We start from the raw sequence: 17,870 nt of genomic DNA on the forward strand, positions 1-17,870 counted from the left end.
CCTCCCCTCTTTGTGTATGTGACTTTTTAAAATTGAAAAAAAGCTGCCTAAGAGGGAATTAGCATGTACACTAATGTGTTCAAAGTGTGTGTACATAATGCAAGTGACATGTAGATGAACACAAAGATGTGTTAGTTTAAACCAGGCTTCTCCAACTTCCAAGAGAGTGTGATCTGTTGTTGTTTAGTCATGTCCAACTCTTCATGACCCCATGGACCAGAGCACGCCAGGCACTCCTGTCTTCCACTGCCTCCCGCAGTTTGGTCAAACTCATGCTGGTAGCTTCGAGAACACTGTCCAACCATCTCGTCCTCTGTCGTCCCCTTCTCCTTGTGCCCTCCATCTTTCCCAACATCAGGGTCTTTTCCAGGGAGTCTTCTCTTCTCATGAGGTGGCCAAAGTATTGGAGCCTCAGCTTCAGGATCTGTCCTTCCTGTGAGCACTCAGGGCTGATTTCCTTCAGAATGGAGAGGTTTGCTCTTCTTGCAGTCCATGGGACTCTCAAGAGTCTCCTCCAACACCATAATTCAAAAGCAGCCTTCTTTATGGTCCAGCTCTCACTTCCATACATCACTACTGGGAAAACCATAGCTTTAACTATACGGACCTTTGTTGGCAAGGTTATGTCTCTGCTTTTTAAGATGCTGGACTGTGATCTACTCCCACTGTAATAAAAAAAAACTGGCGGTAATCTACCCACTGGATTGACCAAAGTTGTTGAGCTTTTTCTGGGAAATCTAAGTTGTAAGTTGTTGAGCTTTTTTGGGGTGGGTGTCTCAGGGGTCCCGCAATCTGCCGAAAGCATCCGGCGATCTACCAGTAGATTGCGATCTACCTGTTGTCCATCCCTGGTTTAAACAATTTAATTCAACTTAAAACACTCGATTGGTTTCAAGCCACCTATAGGCACACAGCAAAGGATGTGTTGTCTTCACCCTGGAGTAGCGGGGGCCATATATCTCAGTGGCAGAGCATGTGATTTGCATGGAGAATGTCCCAGGTTCAAATCCCTGGCCTCTCCAGGGAGGGTTAGCAGTGACCCCTGCCTGAAACCATGGAAAGACGCTGCCTATCGAGAATGCTGATCTGAATGGACCAATGCTGTGACTCTGATTGAGGTTTCTTCTTGTGTTCCCATGCTTGCTAACAGTTGATGCGATGGGGCAAGAGCTACAGCCCAGTGCTAGAGTGGGTCTCAGAAGATCCCAGGTTCAGTCCTTGCCATCTCCAGCTGGGGCTGAAAGCGTCCCTTCTGAAATCATGGGAGATCCACTGTATGTAATCACAACCACTTCTGGTAGCAAATTGCATCGTTTTTAATCTGTGCGCTGCTGTGTGCTTTGTCTTGGGAACCCTTGGGTGTCTTCTAATGAAGAGTCATATCCCAGAGCACATTAAAACACATAGCTCCCCCCCCCCAAGCATCCTGGGAACTGTAGTTTGTTAAGGGTATAGGGAATTGTGGTCCTGTGAAGGGTAATCCACAGCTCCCATGATTCTTTGCAGGAGCTGGGTGCTTTAAACTTAGGACATGGGTGTGACCAGAGATAAAAAAAACTTCCATCCATTTTCTCTACACCGTTAATTATTTTACACACTTACGCATGATTTTATGCACCTCTAGCTTATCATCAATTTTAATTATTTCCGAAGGTTTTTAATTGTTGTTGGAAACTTGTTTTATTATTTTGTAATTCGCCTTGAGGGCTTGCCCCCCCTTCAATCAAGCAGTATATAAATTTTATAGGGTGGGGCAGGGGTAGGCAACCTAAGGCCCTGGGGCAAGATGCAGCCCAATCGTCTTCTAAATCCGGCCTGCGGATGGTCCGGGAATCAGCGTGTTTTTACATGAGTCGAATGTGTCCTTTTATTTAAAATGCATCTCTGGGTTATTTGTGGGGCCTGCGTGGTGTTTTTACATGAGTAGAATGTGTGCTTTTATTTAAAATGCATATCTGGGTTATTTGTGGGGCATAGAAATTCATATTTTTTTTCCAAAACATAGTCCGGCCCACCACATGGTCTGAGGGATGGTGGACCGCCCCCCTGCTGAAAAAGGTTGCTGACCCCTGAGGTGGTGATTCCTTCCCTGCTTATTTTGATATTTTTTCTAAATTCGAACGCCCTAGTCCTCTGCTCCAATTCTCAAGAGAGTGCTCACGGAGGGCACATTCCTCCCACAACCCTTTGCAGCATCTCCCAAGTTGGCGGTACCTTTTGGGAACCGGTGCCCAGTCCCCGCTTCAACCGCACCTTGGCGCATACTCAAAAACACATGCACAAAGTGGTCCCCCACCCTTGGCCAACTGCCTCCAACCACTTCCTGCTTGCAGGTGCTCCAATCTCAGGAGGGTGTGGTGTGTTTTGTGGTTCTCACATCTTGCTGTTGGGAGGACGGGGCGGGGTGGGGGGTCTGCGAATAAACAGGAACTAAGAATAGACCCAGCCATGAGAAGAAAGACATTGCAAACAGTACCAAATTACCTTCCGAAGAAAATAGGACCCGATGTTACTCTGAGCACAGACTGAGAGCCCAGGATTTGGAATTGCCGATGTCATTGCCAGTTTCCCAGTTCCCCCTTCCACCTTTTTAAGGAATGGCGGCATTTCTGACTGGGCATCTTGCGACTTGTATTAAATAAGCTTTGTCCTGGGTTGAAATTCAGCAAGTACAGTTTTCCCTCCAGCATGGATGAGCAGGGATGGGAACAGCTTCACTTATTGAACTTCTGATTGTTGTGTGACTGCTGAAGCCTAATAGATTACATCCTTATAGAACAAAAAGAATGGGGATTGGATGGGAGGAGATGTTCCCCTCCTTTCATCCCACTCCTTCCTGCATAACATCTTATACAGGTTTCCTTGCTTGCCTCATGGTCTGCATCACAATGTTGTCATTTTTGTAAACCTTTTTGGGGTTCTTTATTTGTATGTAGCATACAAATCTTGTGAAATGAATGAATGATGCAATTTTCCCCAATCCCCTGGAAGCAGCAGGTATGCTGCGATTTAAGACAACTCAGAAACTTCCAACTGCTTCAGTTGTTTACTGCTCCTCGCAGAGTTACTCTTCCCAGCAACCTTTAACAAACAGTGCCCAGAATTCTTTGACTGGGGCGTGAATGTACTTCAAACATGCTTTAAAGATAGCGCATGTCAGCTGTGTTAAAAATAATTGCTAAGAATCTTGCCAACTGCCTGATTAATTGGGGCACCCTTTTTCAAAGTTGCCCAAAACATTTTAAAATTTATTACTGTAGCTGATCATTGACCAAAAAAATCCCCTTAAAGTTATCACCTATTTTGTCAAGGCTTATTTAATTGAGGTCATGTCACAGCCTACGACTGATTACCCGAGGGCACAAAAGTGGTGTATTTGTAAGATGGCTCTTCTGACCTAATGGCTGTTGCAACGCAAGCACAGAGCGTTTGAAAAGCAAATAAATATTTCTATAAAAAACGTTTTTCTCACTTGGAAAATTTAACCAGCTAACTAGTCTAGTAAACTTCTTAATCAACTAAAACTCACACGACTCACTGATAAAGATGTCTTTAATCAAGCAACTGTCCTAGAAAGTGTGTGACACCCCCCCCAAACTCTTTTGCAATATTCTCAAGATGAAGGCTCGCAATAATACCTATAGGTTTTGTGTACCAGCTGCTGTTCCAAGCAACGTACCCCTTACACCCATTTAGCATCAAAACTTTAGTGTCCAAAATCAAAGCAGCAATTGAGGTTGGTGCCAGGGATAGGCATTACTGAGCAGCAGCAAAGGCGTATACAGCTGCAAATGGCCAACCCCTGGAACTTCCTGTCCTGCTGCTTCTCTTCTGTCTTGTTACTTCCTGCCTACCTGCCCTCTCTAATCATGCACTGACAAGAATGAGATGGATGGGCATCATCTACTTGCCTTGGGTGGTTCCATGGCCAAGATTTAGAGGTAGAGATAGAGGGCAGCAGGGCTGGGCATGAGTATGAGATGAGGGCCCACTAAGGGCATCGTGCCCAATAGCTGCCCCAAAGCATGGAGCTGGCACTGGCACCAGTGGGGTGTTATGGATATCTCTTGTCACACTGAAGCTCTTGTTTGTGTCTTCACAGTGAGCTAAACAGGCAGTTGTGTTACTGTAGAGTTGCGATTGTCACCTCTGTGAAACCTAGAAACAAACACCCCTGCAACCAGGGTACAAACTGAAATTTGCACAATTCAATGGTCAGTATTTGCTTTTCCTAATTCAGTCAAAGCTTCTCTGGGTTGCATCCAATGCTAGTCATTTTCGGAGCAGACTCGTTAAAATTAATGGACACAACTGACTTAGGCCTATCAATTTCAGTAACGGGAAACTGAGTTGGTTATAACCCAATGAATTGAAAAAATCTGGATTCTTCAATTGCACAGCTTCCTGAGAATGCCGAATAAAAAAATAAATCAAAGGAAGTATTTGTCTCAAAATTGGAAGTCTTTAAAATTTATCTGAAAAATAGTAATGACAGCATGAAGTCTGTAGCAGCATTTGAATAACTTCAGCAGGAGTTTTAAGTCTGATGGAAAACCTAGGATAGAATAAATAATATCAAAACCAAAACATGTTATAATATGGCAGTGAATAATTGATGAGAAATAGAAGTAGAAAAAAGTCATTTTTATGTTAAATGTATTGTGAGAACTATTAAATGCATTATTGTTGTTGTTTTCTTTTTTTTCCTTTTTAGTTGCTAGGAGGTGATGGATATTTCTTTCCTTCTATATTTCTTTTTTGTGTGCGATATTATATATATATATATATAATGCCTTCAACCTATCAAAGTCTACACGTGGTCCAGAGCCATGAGACACACAGACCTCACTGCTGTTTAGCACCCCAAAACCACAGGCACAGTTGCTTTTCCTTCTCATGCGCTCAAGGAAAAAACACCACCCCAAAAAGTGGGTGGAGTAAGGGGCAGGATGCTTGCTGAGCAAAGAGCATAGGACAAACAGAAAACACCCTTGAAATAGCTATAAATGTGTTGATGCACAAGAAGACATCAGAAAGAGAACAGCAGCAAACTGTAATAACGGCATGTAACGGACAGGGTTTTCAAAATTCACACATGATATCCAAAGCTATAATCCAACCGCATCCATCTCAAGAGCTTTTGAGTTTTGCTTTGTTTTAATAAATCTTAAAACTTGTGTTTGTTAAATTTTGCTGCCTCCCTTGTTTTATCTGCTTTGCTACCATACCTTGTTGGGGATGGAATGATCTGCCAATGTGAGTTCTCTCCATTTCTCATTCCCCACCCCCCAATCTGAAATTCAGTTCTCCACATTTTGGCAACAATATGCAATTTGGTTTGGTTTTTTAAATGCTCATGAAAATTATTCAGCATTATATCTCCTAATAAATACATTTTTTTGTATGCAATTGTGACAAGTGTGCACATTTTTGCAAGCAGTTTCTCTTAATAGGATGTGTTAATGCACACTTTCCCCTTATATATACATTCTGTAAATTCTGGTTGGAAAACTGCATCACAAAATTCGGATAGGTGCGAATTTGGAAGAATAGGTATGTTTTGGTTCTCATATTGTTTCGGCAAGCGCAGATTTGATCGATTCTGCTTCAAATGCAAACTGAATCAAATTTCTCCTGCATCCTTATTTTGATCATCAGTACCTTTGTATCTGTAAACCACAGAGCCTAGGACTTGCTGATCAGAAGGTCGGCGGTTCGCATCCCCGAGACAGGGTGAGCTCCCGTTGCTCGGTCCCTGCTCCTGCCAACCTAGCAGTTCGAAAGCACATCAAAGTGCAAGTAGATAAATAGGTACCGCTCCGGCGGGATGGTAAATGGCGTTTCCGTGTGCTGCTCTGGTTTGCCAGAAGCGGCTTAGTCATGCTGGCCACATGACCCAGAAGCTGTACACCGGCTCCCTCGGCCAATAAAGCGAGATGAGCGCCGCAACCCCAGAGTTGGACATGACTGGACCTAACTGTCAGGGGTCCCTTTACCCTTACCTTTGTATCAGAGATGGGAACCTTCTGCCCTCCAAACATTGCTGTACTACAACACCCATAACCTTCGGTCATGCTGGCTCGGGCTGATATTAGATGGAATCCTGAAACATCTGGAGAGTCAAAGTTTTCCCTCACCCCTATTTACACTCAGGGTGCCTACAAACTGCCACTATTTCACAGGAGGGATTCAGAGCACAGAAATTTAAGCTTTGGACAAATTAAAGCGGAATAAAGTGCAACAAACCTGCTTTTTTTTTTTTAAGGAACTCTTTGCAGATGGGAAACTGTGGAACAAATGAAACAATTAGTGGGAAGATGTGTAAATATCCTGTAAGCAAATGAGGCTGAATGCTTATTGTCATAGAACTGCCCCATAAACAAACAAGAGAGAATGCTCAATAAAGACCAGGATAGTCAAACCTCCAACTAAGCTCTGTGCAAGTAAATCGGAATGACTGCCAAACAAACTTCTGTTTTGTTTGGCGTGCTTCTCCCAAATTTATAACCACCTTTCTTGACCCAGCAGCCATGGGTGTAGATAGGATTTTTGGGGTGGGGGGTGAGGAGGCCATTTGTTAGGGGTACAGGCCTTTTGTTGTGGGGGGCAGAACCTCAGTTAGCTATGTATTTTTATTTATTGGCGGTTCCCTCACTGTGATAAGTGAGGTTACAGGGAACCAGGCAGAGGGCCTTCTCGGTAGTGGCGGCCGCCCTGTGGAACGCCCTCCCATCTGATGTCAAAGAAATAAACAACAATCTGACTTTTAGAAGGCATCTGAAGGCAGCCCTGTTTAGGAAAGTTTTTAATGTTTGATGTTTTAGCGTGCTTTTAATATTCTGTTGGGAGCCGCCTGAAGTAGCTGGGGAAACCAAGCCACATGGGCGGGGTATAAATAATAAATTATTATTATTATTCAAGTTGGTGGCTTTGAAAAACTTTATCATAGTCTCCAGTGTGCTACCCTTGCCATTGTGGCGGCACGGGGTTGCCGTTCTGTGATTGGACTTACGCTACTTGTTGAATGGTTCATTTATCCAGTCTGTATAACGTTTGTTGCACATGTAATTTGTTAAGATACAGTTGTACATTTATCCACTCCATGTTTACAGTATCTCCAGGCTTTGTTTTGCACATGGCACCTTAGTATGTTTGTTGCTTGAATGGTTACAAGTCTATCTCTATTCTAGTAAATTTGGTTTTATACTTACAAGCCAGTTTGTGGTGGTGGTGTTTTGTTGCATAAATACATATTGCCTATGACCATGCCAGCAGCCACAACTGCGAGTGCAATTTTCCTTAAAAAAAAACAGGTTCCGAAACTCCACGAAAACCTCCCTTGATCTCTTATAATAGCAATGGTGCCCACCTGACAGGTGCCGGAACTGAATTCTTGTTGAGTTCCAGCTTGTTCCAGACCTCACATCTATAGGTTGGCCACCTTCTCCTCCCAGGGGGGTGTCTCTCTGCCACTGTGCCACACTGGCCACAACTGAGATCGCATCTCAGAACCACACAGACTCACACGCAGCGTTATTTACACGGGTCCTTTATTAACACACGTGAAAACAGTTTGCGCCTACGGGTGGTAGCGTGCATGTGTGGGTGGTCAGAGGGCCATTTTGTGCAGGTCAGAGAGAGAAAGGGGGGTCCCTAGCCCTCCAGGATCCGTGTGAAAACGCAGCTAAGTGAAATCCATGCGGGGAGACGAGAAGAGGGGAACGGAGAAGGCGAGGCAGAGTGAACAAAGAGACAGGTGGGGAGCGGTTTATAGGACTGGCTTGCAAAGGGGAAGAGCGACTGAACTCCGCGCACCCAGGAAGTAACGCTACGGCAACGGTCCCCAATCTGCAAGGGGGGGGCAAGGCCTTGTATAAACGCCATCTATCCCATAAGACTCTACAGGGGGGCAGAAAATGGGAAGGGTCAGTGCTTGGCACCAACTGACAAGGGTCAGATTTACGAAACTTCCGTCGCGTGGTACATCACGGCGACCACAAAGTCTGTTGGCGATAGTGGGCATTGCTGAGCGGTTAAGCTGCTCCCTGCGCTCTTTCTAGCCGCCGTGGGTGAAGACTGTCCCTTGGCAAGTCCTGTCCAACCGAGAGAGAGAAAGAGAGCGATGCAGAAGAGCTGTAAGGAGCCGTCTGATCTTCAGCTGGCAGAGCGGCCAAGGAGACACAAGTGGATTTGGAGGTCTAAAACTGATGCTGCTGTGGTAACAAATATATTTTGTCAGAAGTTGCCCAGAGTGGCTGGGGAAACCCAGTCAGATGGGCGGCATATCAATATTAAGATGATGGTGGTGATTCTTCCAAATGGTTGCAGTTTTATTCCGCCCACCCTCCACCCCTTGCAACAGCTTGAAGGGGGACTAGTGTGTCATTTTCCCCATGTGATCCTTCGCCGGTACTCAATTCGACAATTATTTTCACAGGATTCCAATGTGGCCATTGCCACAGTTCTTCTTGCCCCGATGTTTGCTTTAGATTTCAAGGTTTGTCCGGCCTTTTCAAGGTTCAATCTTTCCTCCAGCTCCCCAAAGGGTCATCGGTTCTCTCCCCGGTCTGCCCCCAATCCTTTGTGCCGAATCCCCAATGTTTCCTCTCTCTTCCTGCCATACTTCCGGCAGTTCCACCTTCCCCGCTCCCCTAGCTCTTAGTGCCATCTAAAGGGCAAGGTGGGAGGTGGAAAGGGAAGAGAGGGAAGGAGAAAGTCGCGAGACGGAATGTGGATTGGGAAGAAAGAGACAAGATGACCAAAGGACGGTCCCCACTCCCCCGATGGCGCACGCATGATGCACACACTGAGGCAGAGGAGACCTGCCACCAAACACACAGACGTTGTTGCCTAACATAGATACACAAAGTTGAGGAAGGCCCTCTCCAATGCTCCTTCCCCCAGATATTGCCATTCCCCTCCCCGCTGCGGAAGGAAAGTCCCTTCTGTACACACTGTACGTTTAAAGCACATTATGTCCCCCAAAGAATCCTGGGAATCATAGTTTGTTAAGGGCGCAGTGAAATGTAGCTCCGGCAGGGATGAACTAACACTTCCCAAGATTCTCTGGGGGAAGCCATGTGCTTTAAATGTGTGGCGTGTAAGCAGCCGATTCATCTCCCCCTTTCCTTCCGCCGTCCGTTTCCACCCCCGCCCCATCCCCCCCCCAGCCTGTTCCACTTCTTTCCTCACTGTAACCTTGGCCAATACTGGGCAAGGTCAGGGTCCCCACCAGGGACTTGGACAGGAACAGACACTCCTGGAGAGATTAACCCTAGAAAAAGAGAAAGAGAGAGAGAGAAGAGGGAAATAGTCAGGAAATAGAAGGAATCCCTCCAAACATTACAGGCTGCAAAGCCCAGTCTTTTCAGTTCAGCAAATAAATGTACAGTGGTACCTCGGGTTAAGTACGCTTCAGGTTACATACGCTTCAAGTTACAGACTCCGCTAACCCAGAAATAGTGCTTCAGGTTAAGAACTTTGCTTCAGGATGAGAACAGAAATCGTGCTCCGGCGGGGCAGCAGCAGCAGGAGGCCCCATTAGCTAAAGTGGTGCTTCAGGTTAAGAACAGTTTCAGGTTAAGAACGGACCTCTGGAACGAATTAAGTACTTAACCCGAGGTACCACTGTATAAATATTGGGTTGCAGCACTAAGTAGCTTGTTTCAGTGGTGCAAAGTGGTTGCACAACCAAATTCTCATACCCCACAAGTGTCCCGGGACATCACACTTCCCCTCCCCCCACGAGAGCGTGGCAACCATTTGGGGTGCCACGATTTTGCACCTTCAAGTGCTTTTTTCGGGGCATGGCGAGAAAAAAGTGCTTCCTTTGATCTCCCACAGGTCACATGACTCCCGCGGGAGCACGGCCAGGAAGCCTTGCATCCCAGTTTTGAGACTCAACATGTTGGAGGGTATGAACACTGCCTACTCTTCTCCCTGCTGCATGCCCGCCCCAATCTGTTCCAGGGGCTCCCCCAACCCTCCGCAGCAAATTTGGATTTGCCCAAGCATCCATCTGTCCTTGCACGGACGAAGTAAATACGTTGGGTACCAACCGTCATGAACCAACTGTGCCAAACTGAAAAACGAAACATGTTGGAGTCAGTGGCCTATTGTAGGCAAAGCATTTAGGATTTGAGGAGCAAACCAAGTTTCTGCCCTAGTGAACTAACCTGACTGCAAGGAAGGCGACGCAAGAATTAATATTCTGACAAAGGTTAAGGAAGGACAAGTTCCTTGCAGAGGTTTTCGAGGCCCTGAAAGATACGTTGCGACCTGCTCCTTTGGTTTCAACAACTGCCTTGTTAACGGCAATTTGTGAAAGGAAGGGCAGGTCCGTATACTACCCGCTGCTGTCTAAATCAAGACAGCCAGGAAGGAGGTGAAATGTCCCCTCCCAACAGCTCAATACTTCCACACAAACGCCTGCCTCCTGCTCTGAGAATCCAGAGGTTATAGACAGACATGGCTTCACTAGGTGGAAGAGGGTTTTCTGCTGCACAGTCTAGGTCAGGGGTCAGCAAACTTTTTCAGCAGGGGGCCAGTCCACTGTCCCTCAGACCTTGTGGGGGACTGGACTATATTTTGAAAAAAGAAAAAGAACAAATTCCTATGCCCCACAAATAATCCAGAGATGCATTTTAAATAAAAGGGCACATTCTACTCACGTAAAAACACGCTAATTGCTGGACCGTCCGCAGGCCGGATTTAGAAGGCGATCGGGCCAGATCCGGCCCCTGGGCCTTAGTTTGCCTACCCATGGTCTAGGTACTCCTTATCTGACTCCTGAAATATCTTAGCTTGCTTTTCCCCCCCCAAAAGCTTATGTATACACCTGATTTGCAGAGTGGTCCTATTAAGTCCCACTGTGCTTGATGGAACTTGCTCTCAGGTAAATGTGCACAAGAATACAGCTGTTAATTTTTTACACTCTGGCCTGTGGGGGGGGGGGAAGTGGGGTGTCTCAAGACATATCAGCAGCTGCTGGAAGGAAAAAGCAAGAACTTAAAACAGTATAAAAGTCCACACTTTGCTTTTTAACAGGCAAGAGTTCTGGGGGACGCGGGTGCTTCTAAACACAGGTGGCTCTAAGGTTAGATTAGAATCTAGAGTCTAATAAAGGCATTCAATATTGCAGTTCTTGTTTTTTGAGGGTCATAGCTCACATGGTATGCATAAACACCATACCTTTAAAGCACATAGCTTCCCCACAAAGAATCCTGGGAACTGTAGCTTATCCTTGACAACGCTGCAATACCTAGCACCTACCAAAAAAAATTATAGTTCCCAGAATTATCTGCAGGATGCCATGTGCTTTCAAAGTACAGTGCGTATGGAGGTTATGTTACATTACCCCAGTTCTTTTGTCTGTCCTCTCTGTGTCACTCAGGTTTGATCGAGATTTCCCTATCCTTATGAAATTAAAATAGAAACTTATCCTATCTTGCCTGCAGACTATTGGGCAAGAAAGTCAGGGAAGATATGACCTGCGTATTGAGTATGGTAAAGGTAAAGGGACCCCTGACCATTAGGTCCAGTCGCAGACGACTCTGGGGTTGCGGCGCTCATCTCGCTTTATTGGCCCGCGTCCCAACTTGCGTATTGAGTACACTTCTGCAAATAATATATTTCTGCTTGCATGGGAGGCAGACAATAGAGTCCTGTGGCAAAAGTGTCCAAACACCACAGCATGAGAAGCTTCCATTCCAGGGCTTATTTGCAGCTGTGCAAGCAGCAAGGCATGAAGAGCTGCTCTGTGCTTCAGCATTTGCCAGAGCAAAGGGAAACTGCAGGGAAGGGGAAGCCCACTCGCTGGCAAAGCTCCTTCACACACAAGGAATGGCAAGATCAAGGTTGATGCCCACAGAGCTCAAATGGCAGAGAGCAAAAGCACTGGTGCAGTTCTATTCTGAAGCTGTAGCTTAGTGACAACGACTCTGACCCGAAATCCTGGAGAACTGCTGCCAGTGAATGTATCGGCCACATACTGCGTTAGGTGGACCAATCATGGTCTGAATGAATATAATTTCTTATGCTCCTGTGCAGCAGGACAGGGCTGGACAGCCACACCCCAAATCCCAAAACTGGAGTGGATTATGTCCGACCATTTGAAAGAAAGAAATAAGTCACTTCCATCTTTCACCCAGTTGCTTGGCTTTGGGGAGCCTTTTGCAGAATTCGAAATTTCATGTTCAGCATCTTTTCCTTCCTGGGGCTGACTATTGGCTTGTGGTCTCTATAAAGGAAGAGTCTAAGTCAGAGTGCGGTAGCTGAAATTATGCTAGGCGTATGTGCACACCAGCCTTGACAAGCGAAAAACACACTGCGTTTGTTTTAGCAGAAGCTGACAACACACATTTTTAACTAGCTCTCCAACATGGCAAGGACTGGAAACTTATTTTCTTCACGCTTTATGCAGAAGGTGGGATTTCTAAAAATGCATACTAGAAGCCACATTATGCATTTCACAATATAATCACTGCCCAGGAAGGATTCCAGCGTTCCTTGTGCTTCTTCTTACATGGCTCTATATGGGGGGTTTTTTTTGGGGGGGGGTGTTACTTCCCATGGCTGTTAAGCAACTGTGGCTGACCAATGCTCCATCTCCTCTTCCCCACCAGTTGCAGCAAACCCTGCTTTATCCCAGATCCCTGGTGCCCTTCCCTCGCTCCACACCAGCCATTCCCCCTGCCCTTCAATTACCAGTAGAGGCCCCGTTGCTGGAGCTCAGGTTATGAGAGGAGAGCTGTGAGGGCGTGTATGAATCGTAGCTTCGCACTGACGAGCCGCCGGGGAGCATGCAGGAGTAAGACGACGTCTGGCTGGCCACGGGGGGCACGGCCTGCTGTTGGGGGCAGACAAGATGCGACAGAGGAAAGGAGGTTAGCAGTAGCAAAGGATCTCAATCAGCCTTCCTGCCTGCCTGGCCCTGAACATGTGTCTTTAAGGCAGGTGTCTTCAGCTCCAGGGTGTGGCACCTCCAGCCACGCCCCTCTCCCAGGCCACACCCCTCACTGGTCCTGCTTCACATCCCAGATGTCTTTGCCTGGCTAGGACATGGAATCATTAACTCCAATAATGCCTCTTCCTCGTCTGGATGGAAGACCTCTGAAGATGGTTCGGAAACTTCAGCTGGTGCAGAATTCAGCAGCTAGGTTGCTCACCGGAGCAAGACGGTTTGAGCATATTACACCGATCCTGGTCCAACTGCACTAGCCACCAATTACGATAGTTTCTGGGCCCAATTCAAAGTGCTGGTTTTGACCTATAAAGCCTTAAATGGCTCAGGACCTCAATGCCTCAAGGACCGCATCTTTCCATATGAACATACCTGGACCCTGAGATCATCTTTTGAGACCCTCCTTCATGTGTCTCCTCCTCAAGAGGTCCGGAGGGTGGCAACACAAGAACAGGCCTTCTCTGCAGTGGCTCCCCATCTGTGGAATGCTCTCCCCAGGGAAGTTTGCCTGGCACCTTCATTATACACCTTTAGGTGCCAGGCAAAAACGTTCCTTTTTAACCAGGCCTTTGGTTGATCCGATTTTACATCCTATGCCCTTTTAAAATGTTTTGGTTTTTTTGCAGGCAGGCTATTGGATTGTTGTTTTTATTTTTATTAGGTTTTTTTGTTTTGTTTTATATCTTGATTTTATTCTGTGAACCGCCCTGAGACCTCCGGGTATAGGGCGGTATATAAATTCAATAAATAATAATAATAAAATAAATAAACTAGCCCAGTGTTTCCCTAAGTGGGCAGGGCGAGGGCACTGGAATGATCCAGGGGGCAGTAGTAGCCTCAGGTGCAATTGCGTAGCGTTGGTTCCCTCATTGCGAGGAGTGAGGTTACAGGGAACCAGACAGAGGGCCTTCTCAGTAGTGGCGCCCGCCTTGTGGAACGCCCTCCCTTCAGATGTGAAGGAAATAAGCAGCTATCTTATCTTTAAAAGACATCTGAAGGCAGCCCTGTTTAGGGAAGTTTTTAATATCTAATGCTGTATTGGTTTTAACACTCGATTGGGAGCCGCCCAGAGTGGCTGGGGAAACTCAGCCTGATGGGCAGGGAATAAATAATAAATTCTTATTCTTATTCTTATTCTTATTGGATAAAAATAAGGGGGCAGTGGAAGCATTAAGAAAGAAAAGAAGAAAAGAAAATTAGGAAAACCCATTTTTATCTGTTGTGTAATGACACTTAACCGCCAGGTGAGGTGCTGTTGTGGGATGGCAAAAAACGCCTCCCCTGGATCCTGCAGTCGTGCTGGAGGTGAGGGGCTTTCCTGGGATTGGGTGGACCCTTTTTGGCTTCACCCAGGCCTAGGGAGCAGACCGCCGCTTGCCTGCCTATTTGTCCAATGGCAGGCAGGCTGCGGCTTCAAGGTGTCTGGTTTACAATATCTCCCTTTGCTACGTCGCAGGACGTAGGTAGAAATGCAGATACATAAAAGAATGCACATTTGTCACTGCATCTTTCTGTTTGTTCGCTTAAAGAAGGTAGATTTCCAGGGGCAGGGGGTAGGCCAAATAAGTTTGGGAACCTCTGAACTATCGCCTCTAGCACAATAGGAAATATTCTCATCTGTTGCCCCGCCCACTTTTTGCCTTTGGCCCCACCCGCCCCAGCATGTGGCCCTCGGAAGCTTGCCAAGAAGGGAATGCATAGCTGTCAACTTTCAGATTTGAAAATAAGGGATCAGCAGCCCTGAAAATAAGGGATCAGTAGCCTCACCTGTCCTAGGGACAGTCTACAGGATATCTAACAATCTGAGATAGCAACGGGAAACGGCGCTGGAATAAGGGAATTTCCCACAAAAAAGGGAAGGTTGACAGCTATGGGAATGTGGTCTTCAGCCTGAGAAGGGGTTCTGAGAAGCTTACCTGGATAGGGAGGCTGTTGGCCATAGAGAAGGTGGGCAAGGGCGGAAGGGCGCCATAGTTGTTGCTGAGGGCGCTTTCCGTACGGCCCAACATGGTGCCTGTAACAGAGAGAGAAGTCATGTGGTTGTCAGTGGTGGATAGCCCTTCTTACTGGGGGCCAGGGCCATGTTCAACAGGGCCTCCCTGAAACAGACAGGGATGGGTTAGCCAAGAAAGAATGGGGGAATGGGAACGAGTCAGCCGGGTCCACGGCCCTCACCTGACCCCGTCGGCTGGGGGAGGGACTGGTAGACAGTGCTGCCCGCAGAGCCAAAACTGCTGTTTATGCTCAGGTGGCCCCCGGTGCCCCCCGCCTGGCGCCTCTGGTTCCTCAGCTTCTCCTCCCGGCGCCACTTAGCTCGGCGGTTGGAGAACCAGACCTGGACGGGGGGGAAGAACAGTGGAATGGAATCAACGGGGAATGAGAAGGAAGCGTAGGTTGGCCTGTCCCACAGCCGAGCGGATCCCCTTGCCATACCTGGATCCGGGCCTCCGGGAGGTCGATCTTTGCTGCCAGGCGTTCACGGGCAAAGACGTCGGGGTAGTGAGTGCGCTCAAATTCTGAGGAAGATGGGAGGGCAAGGGAGTCAGAGTTTTGGAGACATGTTCCCCCTGTTTCCCCATCATTTATAGCCCCTGGTGAAGTAGAACCTACTCCCATGTTCTTACACCCTATTATAGCATGCCTTAAGGGGCATAAAAGGTAAAGGGACCCCTGACCATTAGGTCCAGTCGTGACCGACTCTGGGGTTGCGGCGCTCATCTTGCTTTATTGGCCGAGGGAGCCAGCGTACAGCTTCCAGGTCATGTGGCCAGCATGACTAAGCCGCTTCTGGCGAACCAGAGCAGCGCACAGAAATGCCGTTTACTTTCCCACTGGAGTGGTACCTATTTATCGACTTGCACTTTGATGTGCTTTTCGAACTGCTAGGTTGGCAGGAGCAGGGACCGAGCAACGGGAGCTCACCCCGTCGCGGGGATTCGAACCGCCGACCTGCTGATCGGCAAGCCCTAGGATCTGTGGTTTAACCCACAGCGTCACCTGCGTCCCCTTAAGGGGCACAGGACTGCCATATTACTTTGTCAGCGCTCAAATTCCTTATCGCGCCAGCAAAGTATATCTGAATCAATCTGCAAAACTGTACCACAGGCTGGTGACTATTTCTGACTATAGCTGAACACAACAAGTAGGGTATGTATTGGAAGGGTGGCAGCGTAGAATCATCTCCGTCCTGCCCACTAGTGGAGCACAGGGGTATTGCATTCTCCAGCTAGCTCACACCTGCTGTTTACTTCCACAGAGATGCTCTCAATCTTCTGCTGGGGTTTAACAGCCCTGCAGATGTCATCCACTGCGTCACCTATTGTCATGCCCATAGGATCTAACTTCCCCTCTTCAGGGGATGAGACCTTGGTCTTTGAGGAATTGCCCATGGCGCCAGCCATGATTAGGCCTGCTTGGACCAGTTCAGGAGGAAGCCACTCTGCCAAGCAGCATCGCTTCTCTGACTCCGAGGACTCTGGTCCAGGAGCTCTGCAAGAACCAACATTCCCTGTGCCGTAGAAATCTACAGCTGCCGAAGCAGGCAAGGCCCCTTTGATCAGAAGCAGAGGATCAGAAGCTTTCTGTTAAACAGAAAGACTAGCACCTACTACCAGAAGCAGGGGGACGCGAGTGGCGCTGTGGGTTAAACCACAGAGCCTAGGACTTGCTGATCAGAAAGTCGGCGGTTCGAATCCCCGCAACGGGGTGAGCTCCCATTGCTCGGTCCCTGCTCCTGCCAACCTAACAGTTCAAAAGCACATCAAAGTACAAGTAGATAAATAGATACCTTTCTGGTAGGAAGGTAAATGGCGTTTCCGTACGCTGCTCTGGTTCACCAGAAGCGGCTTAGTCATGCTGGCCACATGACCCAGAAGCTGTACACCGGCTCCCTCGGCCAATAAAGTGAGATGAGTGCTGCAACCCCAGAGTCGGTCACGACTGGACCTAATGGTCAGGGGTCCCTTTACCTTTACCAGAAGCAGGCAGCATGGGCTGCAGATTCTCTGCTTCCAATACAGGAGGACCTGGCGGGCAAAGACAACTCTCTCTAGAGCAGCCTTTCTCAAGCTTTGGGTCCCCAGATGTTGTTGGACTACAACTCCCATCATCCCTGAGCTCTGGCCTTGCCAGCTAGGGGTGATGGGAGTTGTAGTCCAACAACATCTGGGGACCCACAGGCTGAGAAAGGATGCTCTAGACCAATCTGTCCAGCCCTTGACCACACCCCTCCACAGCCCCCCTGCTCTCCTCAGGCCTTCCTCCACACCTTCCTTGAGTGTTTTTGCCTGGCTTGAATGTGTCCTTGAACTCTGCTCCTGCCTCTTGTTCACCCAGATGGAGAGTAAGAGAGCGGGGAATGTGTGGAAACTAGCCTACAGTACATAATCCACATCCATAGTTCTGCCCACTGACCCCGTCCACCATGCTCGGGTTGGCCAGAAGAGAATGCAGCCTTCAGGGTGAAAATGGTCCCCTATCCCTGCAGACCAGCTTATTGTTTAAAAGTGGCACACTTGCAATGCAAGGTCAAGAAAGCAAGCTGTGCATCAAGGCTGCAGTACCACTCTGGCCACCAGATGGCCACACACATCTTCTCCTCTTAGATCCCATCTTGATATAACAATACTGCCGCAACTGATTAAAAAAATTTATTACATTGTCAGCGAAGTGCCTCTGAACATACACAGAGTTACCGTTTCTCATGAGAGGAGCCTGGTTTTTCGGAAAACAAAATATCAATCTAAATCACACTGTCCAGTTGTTCGGAAGTTTAAGGATATCCACTGTGTGAGATTTAGTACGATCCATACTGAGCGTAACTGTGTCTTCCCACAAAAAATTCTTCTGCCGCCACCGACAGCGCCAGGGGAGTTTTAAAAGTTGCACTCGTGGCAGCACTGGTGCCTTA

General features: G+C 47.6%; 1 protein-coding gene across 12 annotated transcripts in view; it reads right to left on the reverse strand.

Annotated features, from left to right (window-relative positions):
- Window positions 1–7,533: 7,533 nt before the first annotated feature.
- Window positions 7,534–17,870, reverse strand: part of LOC308460505 (paired box protein Pax-6-like) — a gene marked incomplete at its 3' end in the record, with an annotated part of 51,701 nt that continues 41,364 nt past the window's right edge. For 6 of the 12 annotated variants that reach the window (XM_080977002.1, XM_080977003.1, XM_080976998.1 and 3 more), the window contains 6 exons: window positions 15,395–15,477; window positions 15,137–15,296; window positions 14,878–14,975; window positions 12,706–12,847; window positions 9,199–9,274; window positions 7,534–8,213 (listed from right to left, as the gene is read on the reverse strand). In XM_080977002.1, coding sequence (XP_080833128.1) covers window positions 8,057–8,213; window positions 9,199–9,274; window positions 12,706–12,847; window positions 14,878–14,975; window positions 15,137–15,296; window positions 15,395–15,477 — 716 coding nt within the window. The other 6 variants (XM_080977005.1, XR_013978574.1, XM_080977007.1 and 3 more) reach the window with 6 other exon arrangements.

The sequence above is a fragment of the Podarcis pityusensis genome, assembly GCF_964106645.2.
Source record: "Podarcis pityusensis genome assembly, chromosome: 13".
Taxonomy (NCBI): domain Eukaryota; kingdom Metazoa; phylum Chordata; class Lepidosauria; order Squamata; family Lacertidae; genus Podarcis; species Podarcis pityusensis.